This window comes from Poecilia mexicana, unplaced genomic scaffold (genome assembly GCF_051168715.1).
Source record: "Poecilia mexicana isolate PSO_F unplaced genomic scaffold, ASM5116871v1 scaffold_20, whole genome shotgun sequence".
In the NCBI taxonomy this organism is placed as follows: Eukaryota; Metazoa; Chordata; class Actinopteri; order Cyprinodontiformes; family Poeciliidae; genus Poecilia; species Poecilia mexicana.
In genome coordinates this window covers 16,631,000-16,647,663 of record NW_028263389.1, presented here as the reverse complement: position 1 = coordinate 16,647,663, position 16,664 = coordinate 16,631,000, and the positions used below count along the sequence as shown (strand labels likewise).

The window sequence follows — 16,664 nt, the reverse complement described above, 5'->3', positions numbered from 1 at the left end:
TAAATTGAGGTAGTTTGGCATTTAGTCAACTCCATCAGATGTCAACTCCATCAGAGTTTTTCTGACTCTTTCAGTGAAATTATCAAATCTCACTTAATTGTGCAATTAATTCATTTTAATACATTTTAAATAAATTGCATTACTTCACATGTATCAAGTTTTTCATTTTACTCACTAGTTTGTCACCACCTTCAGTTCTGTGTCAACTCCGTCAGATGCACTTTTTGTTGTTTTTTTTTTTTTTTATATTTCTTTTGTTTCTTGAGAAGCATTTGTCTGTAAAATTAGTAAAAATATCACTAACGGGGTATTTTAAAAAATCATTTAATATTTATTTTTGTCAGATGGTGATGACAAAATTCTGGGTCAGGTCGATTAAAAATGTAATTAAAAAAATAATTGCAACTGGGAGCCTGCACCTTGGCATCTTTATATTTCCTAAACATTATTTGTCATATTTGCATACATAAGGTTGAGAAATAATAAATTAAAACCTAGTTTGTCCCTATTCTCAAGAATCACTGAAATACTAAGTATTAGAGCAACAGAGATCATATATTGTTTCAAATGAACTCAATTGGTTAAAAAGCAGCAACACAGATCAGAGTAAAATCCGTTTTTCAAGACTCGGATTTCTGACCTCTACAGTGGTTGTTTGTGTCCTGAGAGTAACTTTGATGAAGCAGCAGAGATAATAAAGTTCTTGATTCTTTTCTCAGCTGATCAGCAGCAGTTCTAGAGATTTTAATCCCAGCAGAGAAGCTGAAGGTCAGGCTGAAATATCCCAATATGTTTGTCACCAAGGATGTTAACAGGATAAAGATTGATGGATAGATAGATAGATGGTTGGATAGTAAAGATAGGACTGTAACTTGCTGATGGAAATGCTAGATCACTGATGCTTTGGCACATGTGTCAAGCCCATAGACAAAAACTTGTCGGTGCGCGTATTGGTTTCAGCAAGTCACATGACCGATACAGGAACCGTTTCGAAATGACATTAACGTGCCAAACTGTGTTCATAAGGAAGCAAATCTGTCAATCTGTCAAAAGCATTTGCCAAACGAATTCTTGATCTTTTACGGTACAGAGTCAACTATGGAACAGCCTCAAACGAAAGCTTTCTGCAGTGTGGGACCATTTTGATCTTGTATTGGAAAATAAATTTGTTTTCATTTTTGTTGTTGTTTTGTTGTTTGGATCAGAGAAACTGACCAGAGATCAGTCCTGATGGTTCGGAGCTGCTGTCATGGAGAAGAGGCTGCAGGGAGAAAACAGGAAAACACATAAGAGTCGAGGCTGCATCTGCAGCGCTATCTAGAAATTCACTGATTGTTTTTGTTTTGTTTTTAGAAAAAAATAAAAATTCCTGACTAGAATGTTTTTAATGTTTAATTTCAGGTCCTGGAATCTGACAGTATAATCAATAATCACTGATTGATGATTCATATTTCCTCCTGATTGTTAGTTTGTGTGAAACTTGACTGATTTGCTGCAGAAGCTGAGTTTGTAGTGATGGAGCTGCTGGTGGAGCTGACAGAGTTTAAGAGCTGAAGTCAGCAGGTCTTTATTGAAGCAGCAGCTTGTTGGCATTAATAGTCATGAGACTCTTTAACTGGTTCTGTTGGACTGGTTAACCTGCATCCTGTTGGCTTCAGCTCACATCTTTTATTCTTTATTCAGGTTGAGGGGCTGCAGTTTGTCAGAGATCAGCTGTTCTTCTCTGGTCTCAGCTCTGACCTTTAACCCCTCACATCTGACTGAACTGGACCTGAGCAGGAACGAAGACCTGAAAGATTCTGGAGTGAAGGAGCTCTGTGGTTTCCTCCAGAATCCAGAATGTAAACTACAACGATTACAGTAAGTTACCATGTTTTAGTTTATTGCTGATGTTTGTGATGTGAAAGTTTTATTGCCACTAAACTGCAGACGTCTGGCTGATATTCTACTGATCCACTCTGAGGATCTTCATGGTAAAGACTTTTATTCCTCTGGTCACATTAAAGCTTCTTTGGTTTTTATTAATAATGATATGAAAACCTGCTGAAAAAGGGGAAGATTGAAGAAATTAAAACACTGATGTCATTTAATGTTTTTAATCTTTATAATGATAAATCAGCCCTGATTCCTTCATTTTGTGAGATCGGTGATCGGCTGATGTTTCCACATGAAGCTGATCTTTTCCTCCTCAGCAAAGCTCTAAAAATCTTCCTCTGTCCTCTTCTGCTCTGCAGTGAGTTTGACTGACAGACCCACCAGGTCAGGCCTCCATGTTTATAGTTAACAATAGCTTCCCTGCTGTTAGCAACTATATGATTTTATGGTTTTGCAACATTTCAGACAAACAAATCAGAATCAGCAGGTCAGGATTTTTAAAGATGGATGATCCACCAGAAAACTGCAACCAGTTCACCTCGACTTTAACACCTTTATGAAATCAGTTTTTCCTACATTTTCTACAGATTGACTTTGTAACAGTTCAGTTTATAATCTGATAATAATCTGATATAATTCAGATGAAAGTCAAAGTTCATATCTTCTGTTGTAATAAACATTTTGCTGAGTTTGTTCCTGGAGCCAGAGATTTATTTAGTCTGAGTTGGACCGGCTGATCTGAGGTCAGAACCAGACGGCATTCGGACTATAAATCCTCCTCATGTGAAGCAGGTCAAAGGTCATTCAACCCAGTCTAGAAAAGTGAATCTCAGCTTCTGGAATCTGACAGGAACAAATCTATAATCAATGATTGATGCTTCAACACTAAAATCCTCCAACTCATCATGACCCAGTACCAGGTTCTGGTTCTGGTTCTGGTTCTGGTACAGCTCCTACAGTCAGTTTGACATTAAATCTTCTCCATGACTTCATGTCTTTATGGCTGATGAATAATTAAAATAGTTGAATTTCTCTGCATTAATCTCCATCAGCTGGTTTTTCCTCCTGATTGTTAGTTTGTGTGAAACTTGACTGATTTGCTGCAGAAGCTGAGTTTGTAGTGATGGAGCTGCTGGTGGAGCTGACAGAGTTTAAGAGCTGAAGTCAGCAGGTCTTTATTGAAGCAGCAGCTTGTTGGCATTAATAGTCATGAGACTCTTTAACTGGTTCTGTTGGACTGGTTAACCTGCATCCTGTTGGCTTCAGCTCACATCTTTTATTCTTTATTCAGTTTGAGGGAATGCAGTTTGTCAGAGATCAGCTGTTCTTCTCTGGCCTCAGCTCTGACCTTTAACCCCTCACATCTGACTTTACTGGACCTGAGTGTGAACAACGACCTGAAAGATTCTGGAGTGAAGGAGCTCTGTGGTTTCCTACAGAATCCAGAATGTAAACTACAACAATTACAGTAAGTTACCATGTTTTAGTTTGTTGCTGATGTTTGTGATGTGAAAGTTTTATTGCCACTAAACTGCAGACGTCTGGCTGATATTCTACTGATCCACTCTGAGGATCTTCATGGTAAAGACTTTTATTCCTCTCTGCTTTGGTCAAATTAAAGCTTCTTTGGTTTTTATTAATGATGATATAAAAACCTGCTGATGAACAGGAAGACAGAAGAAATTAAAACTCTGATGTCATTTAATGTTTTTAATCTTTATAATGATAAATCAGCCCTGATTCCTTCATTTTGTGAGATCGGTGATCGGCTGATGTTTCCACATGAAGCTGATCTTTTCCTCCTCAGCAAAGCTCTAAAAATCTTCCTCTGTCCTCTTCTGCTCTGCAGTGAGTTTGACTGACAGACCCACCAGGTCAGGCCTCCATGTTTATAGTTAACAATAGCTTCCCTGCTGTTAGCAACTCTATGATTTTATGGTTTTGCAACATTTCAGACAAACAAATCAGAATCAGCAGGTCAGGCTTTTTAAAGATGGATGATCCACCAGAAAACTGCAACCAGTTCACCTCGACTTTAACACCTTTATGAAATCAGTTTTTCCTGCATTTTCTACAGATTGACTTTGTAACAGTTCAGTTTATAATCTGTTAATAATTTGATATAATTCAGCTGAAAGTCAAAGTTCATATCTTCTGTTGTAATAAACATTTTGCTGAGTTTGTTCCTGGACTTGGAGCCAGAGATTAATTTAGTCTCTGAGTTGGACCGGCTGATCTGAGGTCAGAACCAGACGGCATTCGGACTATAAATCCTCCTCATGTGAAGCAGGTCAAAGGTCATTCAACCCAGTCTAGAAAAGTTAATTTCAGCTTCTGGAATCTGACAGGAACAAATCTATAATCAATGATTGATGCTTCAACACTAAAATCCTCCAACTCATCATGACCCAGTACCAGGCTCTGGTTCTGGTTCTGGTTCAGCTCCTACAGTCAGTTTGACATTAAATCTTCTCCATGACTTCATGTCTTTATGGCTGATGAATAATTAAAATAGTTGAATTTCTCTGCATTAATCTCCATCAGCTGGTTTTTCCTCCTGATTGTTAGTTTGTGTGAAACTTGACTGATTTGCTGCAGAAGCTGAGTTTGTAGTGATGGAGCTGCTGGTGGAGCTGACAGAGTTTAAGAGCTGAAGTCAGCAGGTCTTTATTGAAGCAGCAGCTTGTTGGCATTAATAGTCATGAGACTCTTTAACTGGTTCTGTTGGACTGGTTAACCTGCATCCTGTTGGCTTCAGCTCACATCTTTTATTCTTTATTCAGGTTGAGGGGCTGCAGTTTGTCAGAGATCAGCTGTTCTTCTCTGGCCTCAGCTCTGAACTTTAACCCCTCACATCTGACTGAACTGGACCTGAGCTGGAACAAAGACCTGAAAGATTCTGGAGTGAAGGAGCTCTGTGGTTTCCTCCAGAATCCAGAATGTAAACTACAACGATTACAGTAAGTTACCATGTTTTAGTTTATTGCTGATGTTTGTGATGTGAAAGTTTTATTGCCACTAAACTGCAGACGTCTGGCTGATATTCTACTGATCCACTCTGAGGATCTTCATGGTAAAGACTTTTATTCCTCTGCTTTGGTCACATTAAAGCTTCTTTGGTTTTTATTAATAATATGAAAACCTGCTGATAAAGAGGAAGACGGAAAAAATTAAAACATTGATGTCATTTAATGTTTTTAATCTTTATAATGATAAATCAGCCCTGATTCTAGGGCTGTAACGATTCCTCGAATGATTCGAGTACCTCGATTACTAAAATTCCTCGAGGAAAATTTACCTGCCTCGAAGCTTCGTTAATTTATGTTTTATTAGTTAGCGCACCGTGTTCCGGCCGGGACTTAATTTGCGTTGCGCGGAGCTCTCACTTCCGCCTCTGAGTTGTTGACAACAGCTAAGTCTCAGCGGCATAAAGTCCAATCTTCAAGATTGGCCCGTGGGGATTTTATTGATTGATGATAATGCCCGACTTTTTATCGTTTTTGGGGAACCAATAAGCATCCTTAACATGACTGGGGGAATGCCTGGAGTACGGCAGCATTTCTCCTCCGGGGCTGCTGGTTGAAAGCGAACGGCGGGAAGAGCGCTGAGGTGAGCGGATAGACTGAACAGGGCGGGCGGCTGAGTAGCTGATGCTTACCGTGTAAATGTAGCTTTACCGAAGAACCGCACAATAAATTTCATATCCCGGTCTGAAGAAACGGGTGGCGGAGCGCATCGTACATGGCTGATAGATGAGTTTCTGAGTGTGACCAGTGAAGGTGTCGTAAATATCCCGTATTGCTTCCCCCCGTGTTCGTCCCCCGGTCTAACGGTTCGTCAGTCCGCTGGTCTATTTCCTCCCCTCCACCCCATCTTACGTTCGTTCATTCGCCCTCTCCTCCCACTCCAGGCGGCATTTCCCGTATTTTCAAACCCAAAGCGTGACAGGTTAGGTGGCAAGGTGAGTTTAATTAATCTATTAAACTCACTGAAGATGAATACATAAACTAAAAGCTGGATTGTAGACATTTTTTATAAGCATATTTGTGAGTCTGCCTCTTTGTTATTAAATTCAATATAATTTTAGATTTTTCTATAACTTTTCTTCTGGTTAACTTAGAAAGTGAGCTATTATTGTTACTGGTTAGTTTTCTAAACTACAAAAAAGCAACTGTTAGGGATGCTCACATATGAAAAATTGGATTGATATTGATATCTGATAGTAACACCGGTATTATGCCAGATTTACCAATATTTCATTTTATAATGTTTTTTTATCCGATTACTCAATTAATCGTAAGAATAATCGATAGATTACTCGATTACTAAAATATTTGTTTACAACAGCCCTACCTGATTCCTTCATTTTGTGAGATCGGTGATCAGCTGATGTTTCCACATGAAGCTGATCTTTTCCTCCTCAGCAAAGCTCTAAAAATCTTCCTCTGTCCTCTTCTGCTCTGCAGTGAGTTTGACTGACAGACCCACCAGGTCAGGCCTCCATGTTTATAGTTAACAATAGCTTCCCTGCTGTTAGCAACTCTATGATTTTATGGTTCTGCAACATTTCAGACAAACAAATCAGAATCAGCAGGTCAGGCTTTTTAAAGATGGATGATCCACCAGAAAACTGCAACCAGTTCACCTCGACTTTAACACCTTTATGAAATCAGTTTTTCCTACATTTTCTACAGATTGACTTTGTAACAGTTCAGTTTATAATCTGTTAATAATCTGATATAATTCAGCTGAAAGTCAAAGTTCATATCTTCTGTTGTAATAAATATTTTGCTGAGTTTGTTCCTGGACTTGGAGCCAGAGATTAATTTAGTCTCTGAGTTGGACCGGCTGATCTGAGGTCAGAACCAGACGGCGTTCGGACTATAAATCCCCTCATGTGGAGCAGGTCAAAGGTCATTCAACCCAGTCTAGAAAAGTTAATTTCAGCTTCTGGAATCTGACAGGAACAAATCTATAATCAATGATTGATGCTTCAACACTAAAATCCTCCAACTCATCATGACCCAGTACCAGGTTCTGGTTCTGGTTCTGGTGCAGCTCCTACAGTCACTTTGACATTAAATATTCTCCATGACTTCATGTCTTTATGGCTGATGAATAATTAAAATAGTTGAATTTCTCTGCATTAATCTCCATCAGCTGGTTTTTCCTCCTGATTGTTAGTTTGTGTGAAACTTGACTGATTTGCTGCAGAAGCTGAGTTTGTAGTGATGGAGCTGCTGGTGGAGCTGACAGAGTTTAAGAGCTGAAGTCAGCAGGTCTTTATTGAAGCAGCAGCTTGTTGGCATTAATAGTCATGAGACTCTTTAACTGGTTCTGTTGGACTGGTTAACCTGCATCCTGTTGGCTTCAGCTCACATCTTTTATTCTTTATTCAGGTTGGAGAACTGCAGTTTGTCAGAGATCAGCTGTTCTTCTCTGGCCTCAGCTCTGACCTTTAACCCCTCACATCTTACTGGACTTGACCTGAGCGGGAACAAAGACCTGAAAGATTCTGGAGTGAAGGAGCTCTGTGGTTTCCTCCAGAATCCAGAATGTAAACTACAACGATTACAGTAAGTTACCATGTTTTAGTTTATTGCTGATGTTTGTGATGTGAACGTTTTATTGCCACTAAACTGCAGACGTCAGGCTGATATTCTACTGATCCACTCTGAGGATCTTCATGGTAAAGACTTTTATTCCTCTGGTCACATTAAAGCTTCTTTGGTTTTTATTAATGATGATATGAAAACCTGCTGATAAAGAGGAAGACAGAATAAATTAAAACATTGATGTCATTTAATGTTTTTAATCTGTATAATGATAAATCAGCCCTGATTCCTTCATTTTGTGAGATCGGTGATCGGCTGATGTTTCCACATGAAGCTGATCTTTTCCTCCTCAGCAAAGCTCTAAAAATCTTCCTCTGTCCTCTTCTGCTCTGCAGTGAGTTTGACTGACAGACCCACCAGGTCAGGCCTCCATGTTTATAGTTAACAATAGCTTCCCTGCTGTTAGCAACTCTATGATTTTATGGTTTTGCAACATTTCAGACAAACCAATCAGAATCAGCAGGTCAGGATTTTTAAAGATGGATGATCCACCAGAAAACTGCAACCAGTTCACCTCGACTTTAACACCTTTATGAAATCAGTTTTTCCTTCATTTTCTACAGATTGACTTTGTAACAGTTCAGTTTATAATCTGTTAATAATCTGATATAATTCAGCTGAAAGTCAAAGTTCATATCTTCTGTTGTAATAAATATTTTGCTGAGTTTGTTCCTGGACTTGGAGCCAGAGATTAATTTAGTCCCTGAGTTGGACCGGCTTATCTGAGGTCAGAACCAGACGGCGTTCGGACTATAAATCCTCCTCATGTGAAGCAGGTCAAAGGTCATTCAACCCAGTCTAGAAAAGTGAATCTCAGCTTCTGGAATCTGACAGGAACAAATCTATGATCTATGATTGATGCTTCAACACTAAAATCCTCCAACTCATCATGACCCAGTACCAGGTTCTGGTTCTGGTTCTGGTACAGCTCCTACAGTCACTTTGACATTAAATCTTCTCCATGACTTCATGTCTTTATGGCTGATGAATAATTAAAATAGTTGAATTTCTCTGCATTAATCTCCATCAGCTGGTTTTTCCTCCTGATTGTTAGTTTGTGTGAAACTTGACTGATTTGCTGCAGAAGCTGAGTTTGTAGTGATGGAGCTGCTGGTGGAGCTGACAGAGTTTAAGAGCTGAAGTCAGCAGGTCTTTATTGAAGCAGCAGCTTGTTGGCATTAATAGTCATGAGACTCTTTAACTGGTTCTGTTGGACTGGTTAACCTGCATCCTGTTCGCTTCAGCTCACATCTTTTATTCTTTATTCAGGTTGAGGGGCTGCAGTTTGTCAGAGATCAGCTGTTCTTCTCTGGCCTCAGCTCTGAACTTTAACCCCTCACATCTGACTGAACTGGACCTGAGCTGGAACAAAGACCTGAAAGATTCTGGAGTGAAGGAGCTCTGTGGTTTCCTCCAGAATCCAGAATGTAAACTACAACGATTATGGTAAGTTACCATGTTTTAGTTTGTTGCTGATGTTTGTGATGTGAAAGTTTTATTGCCACTAAACTGCAGACGTCTGGCTGATATTCTACTGATCCACTCTGAGGATCTTCATGGTAAAGACTTTTATTCCTCTGCTTTGGTCACATTAAAGCTTCTTTGGTTTTTATTAATGATGATATAAAAACCTGCTGATGAACAGGAAGACAGAAGAAATTAAAACTCTGATGTCATTTAATGTTTTTAATCTTTATAATGATAAATCAGCCCTGATTCCTTCATTTTGTGAGATCGGTGATCGGCTGATGTTTCCACATGAAGCTGATCTTTTCCTCCTCAGCAAAGCTCTAAAAATCTTCCTCTGTCCTCTTCTGCTCTGCAGTGAGTTTGACTGACAGACCCACCAGGTCAGGCCTCCATGTTTATAGTTAACAATAGTTTCCCTGCTGTTAGCAACTATATGATTTTATGGTTTTGCAACATTTCAGACAAACCAATCAGAATCAGCAGGTCAGGATTTTTAAAGATGGATGATCCACCAGAAAACTGCAACCAGTTCACCTCGACTTTAACACCTTTATGAAATCAGTTTTTCCTACATTTTCTACAGATTGACTTTGTAACAGTTCAGTTTATAATCTGATAATAATCTGATATAATTCAGCTGAAAGTCAAAGTTCATATCTTCTGTTGTAATAAACATTTTGCTGAGTTTGTTCCTGGACTTGGAGCCAGAGATTAATTTAGTCTCTGAGTTGGACCGGCTGATCTGAGGTCAGAACCAGACGGCGTTCGGACTATAAATCCCCTCATGTGAAGCAGGTCAAAGGTCATTCAACCCAGTCTAGAAAAGTTAATTTCAGCTTCTGGAATCTGACAGGAACAAATCTATAATCAATGATTGATGCTTCAACACTAAAATCCTCCAACTCATCATGACCCAGTACCAGGTTCTGGTTCTGGTTCTGGTTCAGCTCCTACAGTCAGTTTGACATTAAATCTTCTCCATGACTTCATGTCTTTATGGCTGATGAATAATTAAAATAGTTGAATTTCTCTGCATTAATCTCCATCAGCTGGTTTTTCCTCCTGATTGTTAGTTTGTGTGAAACTTGACTGATTTGCTGCAGAAGCTGAGTTTGTAGTGATGGAGCTGCTGGTGGAGCTGACAGAGTTTAAGAGCTGAAGTCAGCAGGTCTTTATTGAAGCAGCAGCTTGTTGGCATTAATAGTCATGAGACTCTTTAACTGGTTCTGTTGGACTGGTTAACCTGCATCCTGTTGGCTTCAGCTCACATCTTTTATTCTTTATTCAGGTTGGAGAACTGCAGTTTGTCAGAGATCAGCTGTTCTTCTCTGGCCTCAGCTCTGACCTTTAACCCCTCACATCTGACTGAACTGGACCTGACCTGGAACGACGACCTGAAAGATTCAGATGTTCAGCAGCTGAAGCGTTTTGTAAAGAATGTAAAGTAAGTAAATGCTTGAACTAAACCAGTTAGCATCAAAGGAAAGATCCAGTGTTCCCAGTAAAGTTCTCTGAAGAGGACTGAAGGCCCTGCTGCTCTTTTTACTGGATGTGTTGCGTCACTGACTGCTGCTGGAGAGAAGCTGGAAACACTCACTGATCTGATCTCTGCCTCTTTCTTCTCTCTGCAGGTTGACATGATCATGATCTCTGCAAAGTAAAGAATCGTTTCCGTTTCCTGCTGATCCTCAGAACCTGTAGCAGCTTGAGTCTAAAGAGACTCTGACTCTGACTTTGTGGCTGAGACGATCAAAGTTGGCCTTTTATCACCTGAAGAACATCTCCAGGATTAGAGGACTAATGTCTCAGCGTGATCTAGAGAAACTCATCCATGCGTTTATCTTTGGCCGCATTGATTACTGCAACAGCGTCTTCACAGGTCTGACTAATAAATCAAACAGCTGCAGCTGATCCAGAAGCTGCTGCTCGTGTTCTCACTAGAACCAGGAAGATAGAGCACATAACACCAGTTTTAAAGTCCCTACACTGGCTCCCTGTAGCTCAAAGAATAGACTTTAAAATACTGTTGCTAGTTTATAAATCACTGAACGGTTTAGCACCACAATACATTAAAGATCTGTTATTGCTGTACCAACCGTCTAGACCCCTCAGATCTTCTGGTTCTGGTCTGCTCTGCATCCCCAGAACCAGAACCAAACGAGGAGAAGCAGCATTCAGTTTCTATGCACCACAGATTTGGAATAAACTTCCAGAAAACTGGGGGCGCTAGTGAGCACCATATGGAGTAGACGTGTTTTTTCTGGCTCCTCACCACTTAAAAATAATTTCATATTTACATTGATATTTCACTCATATTTCGGTTTCCCCATGCTCTGACTGACTGCTTTGACATTGAGGATGACTAAACCCAAGGCGGATAAAGGAAAGAAGCAAAGATAAGGCTTCGGAAGAGACGACTGGGCAGCACGTGCTGGAGCTAGCTACGCAAGCGACAACCGCAACAGAAGCTGAACTAGCATGTGAGCATGATACGGGATCCTCTACCATCCTTGCTGCAATAAATAATATGAGCAAGACAATGAATGATAGAGTTAACGATCTTGAAGCAGCACTAGCTTCAACCCAGGCATCTTTATTAAACCTCGTCGACCGGATTAAAGAGGTGGAAGAAGCTACATCCAATCACGAGGGCCGCCTTTCCAAACTGGAGGAGACCTGTGCCAGGATGCAGGCGGAGAACGAAGCTCTACGTGTGAAAATGATCGATTTTGAGGCCCGTTCCAGGCGGCAGAATATTAAAATCATCGGGTTGCCGGAAAAAATCGAGGGTGGATCTCCAAGAGAGTTTCTGACGAAGTTCATTCCGTGACTGCTTGGTGCGGATCATTTTCACACACACAGGTGGACCGGGCGCATCGGCTGGGAACCAGGCTGCCTGGTGACAACGCGCGGCCGCGAGCAATGATAGCACGAATTCACTACTTCCATGTGAAGGAGACGATTCTACGACTGGCCCGTCAGCAATTCCCCCTCCATCACAAGGATAAGCCGATCTACATCTTCCCTGACTACCCGGCGGAGGTGATGAGGCAGGCTTTCGACGGTGTAAAGAAGCGGCTGCGGGATGCTGGAGCGAGGTGCGGCGTCCTGTATCCAGCACGTTTACGTGTCACCATCGGCTCTACGGATAAGACGTTCTCCTCTCCGCGGAATGCAGAGGTCTTTGCAGAAACTTTACAGAGTCACTAAGCATCTGGAAGTTAGAGACACTGTGGTATGTGCTTCTTGCTTAGGGTCTCTGGGGACCGGAATTACTTTTATAACAGTTTGATGTTTGTACCATAATCTAAGTTTGTAAAATTTGAGTGGGTGAGGGAGCCTTTTTGTGGAGTTGGTTCTGTATTTGTATGGCCCATGCGGCCCGGCTTCCTCTATCTGGTTATGTGGGGCTTTTACTCTCGCTTTGTTTGGGAAAGGGGGATGGGGGTGGGGGGTAATTTTTTGTTGGTCTCTTTTGTTTAAAAAAAATATTCTCTGTGTTTCAATACTCGGTCAGGCTAACACATGAGTGCACTGAAGCCATTCTGTTAAAAAGTCTCTGTGTATCATAACACATCATTGCAAGGCGGTGGCATAACTTTTACCAGCTGGAATGTTAAGGGTCTGGGGCATGTCTTAAAAAGGGAAAAAGTATTTTCTCATTTAAAGAGCTTATCAGCGGACATTAAATACCTTCAAGAAACACACATAAGACCAGGCAGGGAGGGGTTACTGAGATGCAGCTGGACAAACCAAGTTTTTCAGTCCACCTTTTCAGGTAAAGCTCGTGGGGTGGCAATTCTGATTCGTAGAACAGTTCCATTTAGACACATTTCTACTGTGACTGACCCAAATGGCAGATTTATATTGGTAACGGCTATTTATATTCCTTTCATGTCACACTTCTTAATGTATATGGTCCTAATTTTGATGACCCAGGCTTCTTCAGAAAAATATTTAATTTGGTTCCAGACCTGGCTGATACACATCTAATTTTGGGAGGGGATTTTAACTGCGTGCTTGACACCCACCTGGATAGGTCGGCTCGAACGAGACAGCCACCCTCCTCCTCTTCTGTGGTTTTGAACACCCTCATGACCACAACAAATCTGGTTAATGTTTGGAGACTGCAGCATCCAGTGGAGAGGGACTATTCCTTTTTTTCAAATGTGCATAAGTCCTATTCAAGAATAGATTATTTTCTATTGGATTCTAAATTAATACCTAATGTGATATCCTCCAAATATCATACGCTTTTAATCTCTGACCACTCTCCAGTTTCACTGACTCTCGATCTTAACCATAAGAAACAACAATATTTCTGGCCTTTTCACCAATCCCTGCTATCAGAGGAGACATTCTGTAAATTCCTAGATGACAACATTTCTGAATTTCTAGACACCAACGATACAAAAGATGTTACAGATTCTACTTTATGGGAAACTTTTAAAGTTTCCCATAAAGATTTCAGGTTATGTTATTAACTGGCAGAAGAGTGAATTTATGTGATCAGGGGTCATATTATTTCTTTTGAAAAGTTCCTGAAAAACCAAAGACGGAAACGCCTCTCAGAAATTGAGACTGAATTAGCATGCTTAGAATCTAACTACAAGCCCTCTTCCAATCCTTCGATTTTACAAAACATTATTGTTTTAAAGTATGAATATAACACTATTCTGTCCAGGCAGGTGCTTGATCAGATGTTTAAAATTAAGCAGAAGCACTTTGAGCTGAGTGATAAGCCCCATAAACTGTTGGCTCGTCAGCTGCGGGGCTTGCAGGCCAACAGGGCAATACATAAAATTAAAATTAAAACAATGTATGCTCAACCTTCTGCCTCTGTCCTCACAAACCAGGACAAGTCAGAACCCTTTCTACTGCATTGGGGAACCCGTCAGGGTTGTCCCTTTAGCCCTCTGCTTTTTGTGGTTGCTATGGAGCCCCTTGCCATTAGTATTAGAAAACACTCCCTAATCAAACCAATTCAATTGGGAAACATTGACCATCACATTTCATTGTATGCTGATGATGTTGTTTTTGTATCACATCCTGAGCAGTCAGTGCCAATTCTCCTAGACCTTATTCAGTCATTTGGCGAGATTTCAGGTTATGTTATTAACTGGCAGAAGAGTGAATTTATGTCATTAGGTGCAAGACTTGCGTATGAATTCTTAGATAACCTTTTATTTAAGATAACTGACAAACTGAAATATCTTAGAGTTATTCTGCCTAAAGACCCCAAACAAATTTTCAAATTGAACTTTTTAGAAAAAGTGGGTAATCTTAGGAAAGATGTTGATAAATGGAGAACACTCCCACTCTCAATGATGGGCCACATTAATGCTATTAAGATGGTGTCCTTGCCTAAATTTTTATATCTTTTCCAGGGTCTGCCTATTTTTTTTTATCAACGGCCTTTTTTAAATCATTGGACTCAATAATCTTGCCTTTTGTCTGGGGCTTTAAAGCTCATAGAATATCAAAAACTCATTTACATAAACCAAGAGAGATGGGGGGGTTAGGACTACCCTGCTTCCAGCACTATTATTGGGCAGTGAATGCAAGGGCCTTGGTATACTGGCAGGAAGGTGATGCTCAGGAACTTCCTGCAAACTCTCCCCCTTGGGTGGCTATAGAAAGAACTAGTGTTATAAACAGTTTTCTTCCGGCACTTCTTTTCTTGGCACCAATATCTCCTACAAATAGTGGAATAAATAATTTGATTGTTTTAAATTGTTTGAAAATATGGAAACAAATTAAGGTATACTGTAACCTACCAGAGACCTCAGTTCATGCCCCAATTTACCGTAACCATGCTTTTCCCCCATCGCTATCAGATATATCATTTAGAAATTGGAGACTAAAAGGCCTAATTACGCTGAAAAATTTGTATATTAACATAAAGTTTGCTTCATTGGCAATGTTGAAGAGCTGTTTCTCTCTTCCGGATGCGGATTTTTTTTAGATATCTGCAAATTAGAAATTTTGTTTGAATTAACATCCCAAATTTTGTATCTCTTCCGGAAGAAAATAAGATATGTAAAATGCTGTTGGGCTCTCCAGAATCAAAAAAAATAATTTCAAGCTTTGTTGACATCTTTGCAGAGCAAATCAATTTCACCACAAACTCCTTGAGGGCTGCGTGGGAGGAGGAGCTGGGTTTGCAGATTGGGAGTGAAGTCTGGGAAAAGGGTCTTGGGAGGATCCGGTCATGTTCTATCAATGTAAGACATCAGTTAATTCAGTTCAAGGTGTTTCATAGACTCCACTATTCTAAAATGAAATTGCACAGAATATTCCCCTCAATATCTTCAAAATGTGATAAATGTAAGTCCGCTGATGGCTCCCTGGCGCATCTCTTCTGGTCATGCCCCAAACTCTTCCAATATTGGTGTGACATTTTTAACTTGTTTTCCGAAGTGTATGGATGCACGTTGGTTCCAGATGCCCAGATTGCATTGTTTGGATATTCTCCTTCACTTAGGAGCCGCAGCATTTCTATGCAAACGACTGTGATGTATGGAATGGTAACGACTAAGAAAGTAATATTAAGATTGTGGAAAACTGACAAGATTCCGCAGTTTAAAATGCGGTTAAGTGATTTCACTGAGATTCTTCATTTGGAGAAACTGCGGTATGATGTTTTGGGCTCCACTAATAAGTTCTGTAGTATCTGGCAGCCGTTTTTGGACCATTTTTCCTCAGTCTAAGAGTGACCCCCACGCTCGTCCTGTCTCTTAGTATGCCACCTGTGCCTTTATGGACAGGTTGTACCATCCTAAAGTGTAAATGGTAACCAGTGCACTGTATCCAGTTATTTAGATAATTTTATCTTATTTTACTTTTAGTTATTGTATGTTTTTATTTGTACTGTTGTGTTGGTAAGAGTATATTTTTCTTATACATTAATTTGTTAAATATGTATATGCTTCATACTCTTGTGTATGATTTATGTATGTTGTATTTTGAAAACTCAATAAATATATATATATATATAAAAAAAAAACTTCCAGAAAACTGTAAAACAGCTGAAACACTGGGTGCCTTTAAATCTCAACTTAAAACCCACCTGTTTAGAGTTGCTTATGGCTAAATTATGATTAGAGTGTGCGTTTTGATGTTTTTAATGTTTTTATCTTTACTTTTCATCTGTTTATTAATGTTACATACTGTTTTTATTTCTTCTTTAATTATGTAAAGCACCTTGAAATGCCTTGAATTTCTTTTAATGGTGTTTTGACTAAAACTCTGAGGTGTGAGAAACCTTGTCAAATGGCGTTTTGACTAAAAATCTTTAAATTCCGTCCTGTTAGGCAACGGGGCCTGGATAATACCCGTGTTAAACGGACGGCAGAGTCCGGCAACGACAGGATAGGCGCTTAAATTCCGTAACAAAAGTATGTTTTTATCTTTTTTTTTTTTTTTTCTTATGGCTAAATTAGGGTTAGAGTGTGGGTTTTGATGTCTTTGATGTTTTTAATGTTTTTATCTTTACTTTTCATCTATTTATTAATGTCACATACTGTTTTTATTTCTTCTTTAATTATGTAAAGCACCTTGAAATGCCTCGCTGCTGAAATGTGCTATATAAATAAAATTTGATTGATTGATTGGATCATGATGATGACCTTTGACCTGAAAGATTTCCATCCTTTTTATTTTTAGTGTCTGATATTGTCTGTATCAATAAAGATCAAATTCAAA

General features: G+C 39.7%; 1 protein-coding gene across 24 annotated transcripts in view; it reads left to right on the top strand.

The window, feature by feature from the left end:
* The window catches only part of LOC106933855 (uncharacterized), a 60,680-nt gene extending 44,016 nt beyond the window's left edge, over positions 1-16,664 (top strand). For 11 of the 24 annotated variants that reach the window (XM_088001502.1, XM_088001504.1, XM_088001499.1 and 8 more), the window contains 7 exons: positions 1,684-1,860; positions 3,167-3,343; positions 4,659-4,835; positions 7,275-7,451; positions 8,760-8,936; positions 10,249-10,404; positions 10,592-16,664. In XM_088001502.1, coding sequence (XP_087857628.1) covers positions 1,684-1,860; positions 3,167-3,343; positions 4,659-4,835; positions 7,275-7,451; positions 8,760-8,936; positions 10,249-10,404; positions 10,592-10,601 — 1,051 coding nt within the window. In that variant the 3' untranslated portion in view covers positions 10,602-16,664. Of the gene's footprint in view, positions 1-1,683; positions 1,861-3,166; positions 3,344-4,658; positions 4,836-7,274; positions 7,456-8,759; positions 8,941-10,248; positions 10,405-10,591 lie in introns of those variants that run through there. The other 13 variants (XM_088001511.1, XM_088001505.1, XM_088001512.1 and 10 more) reach the window with 8 other exon arrangements.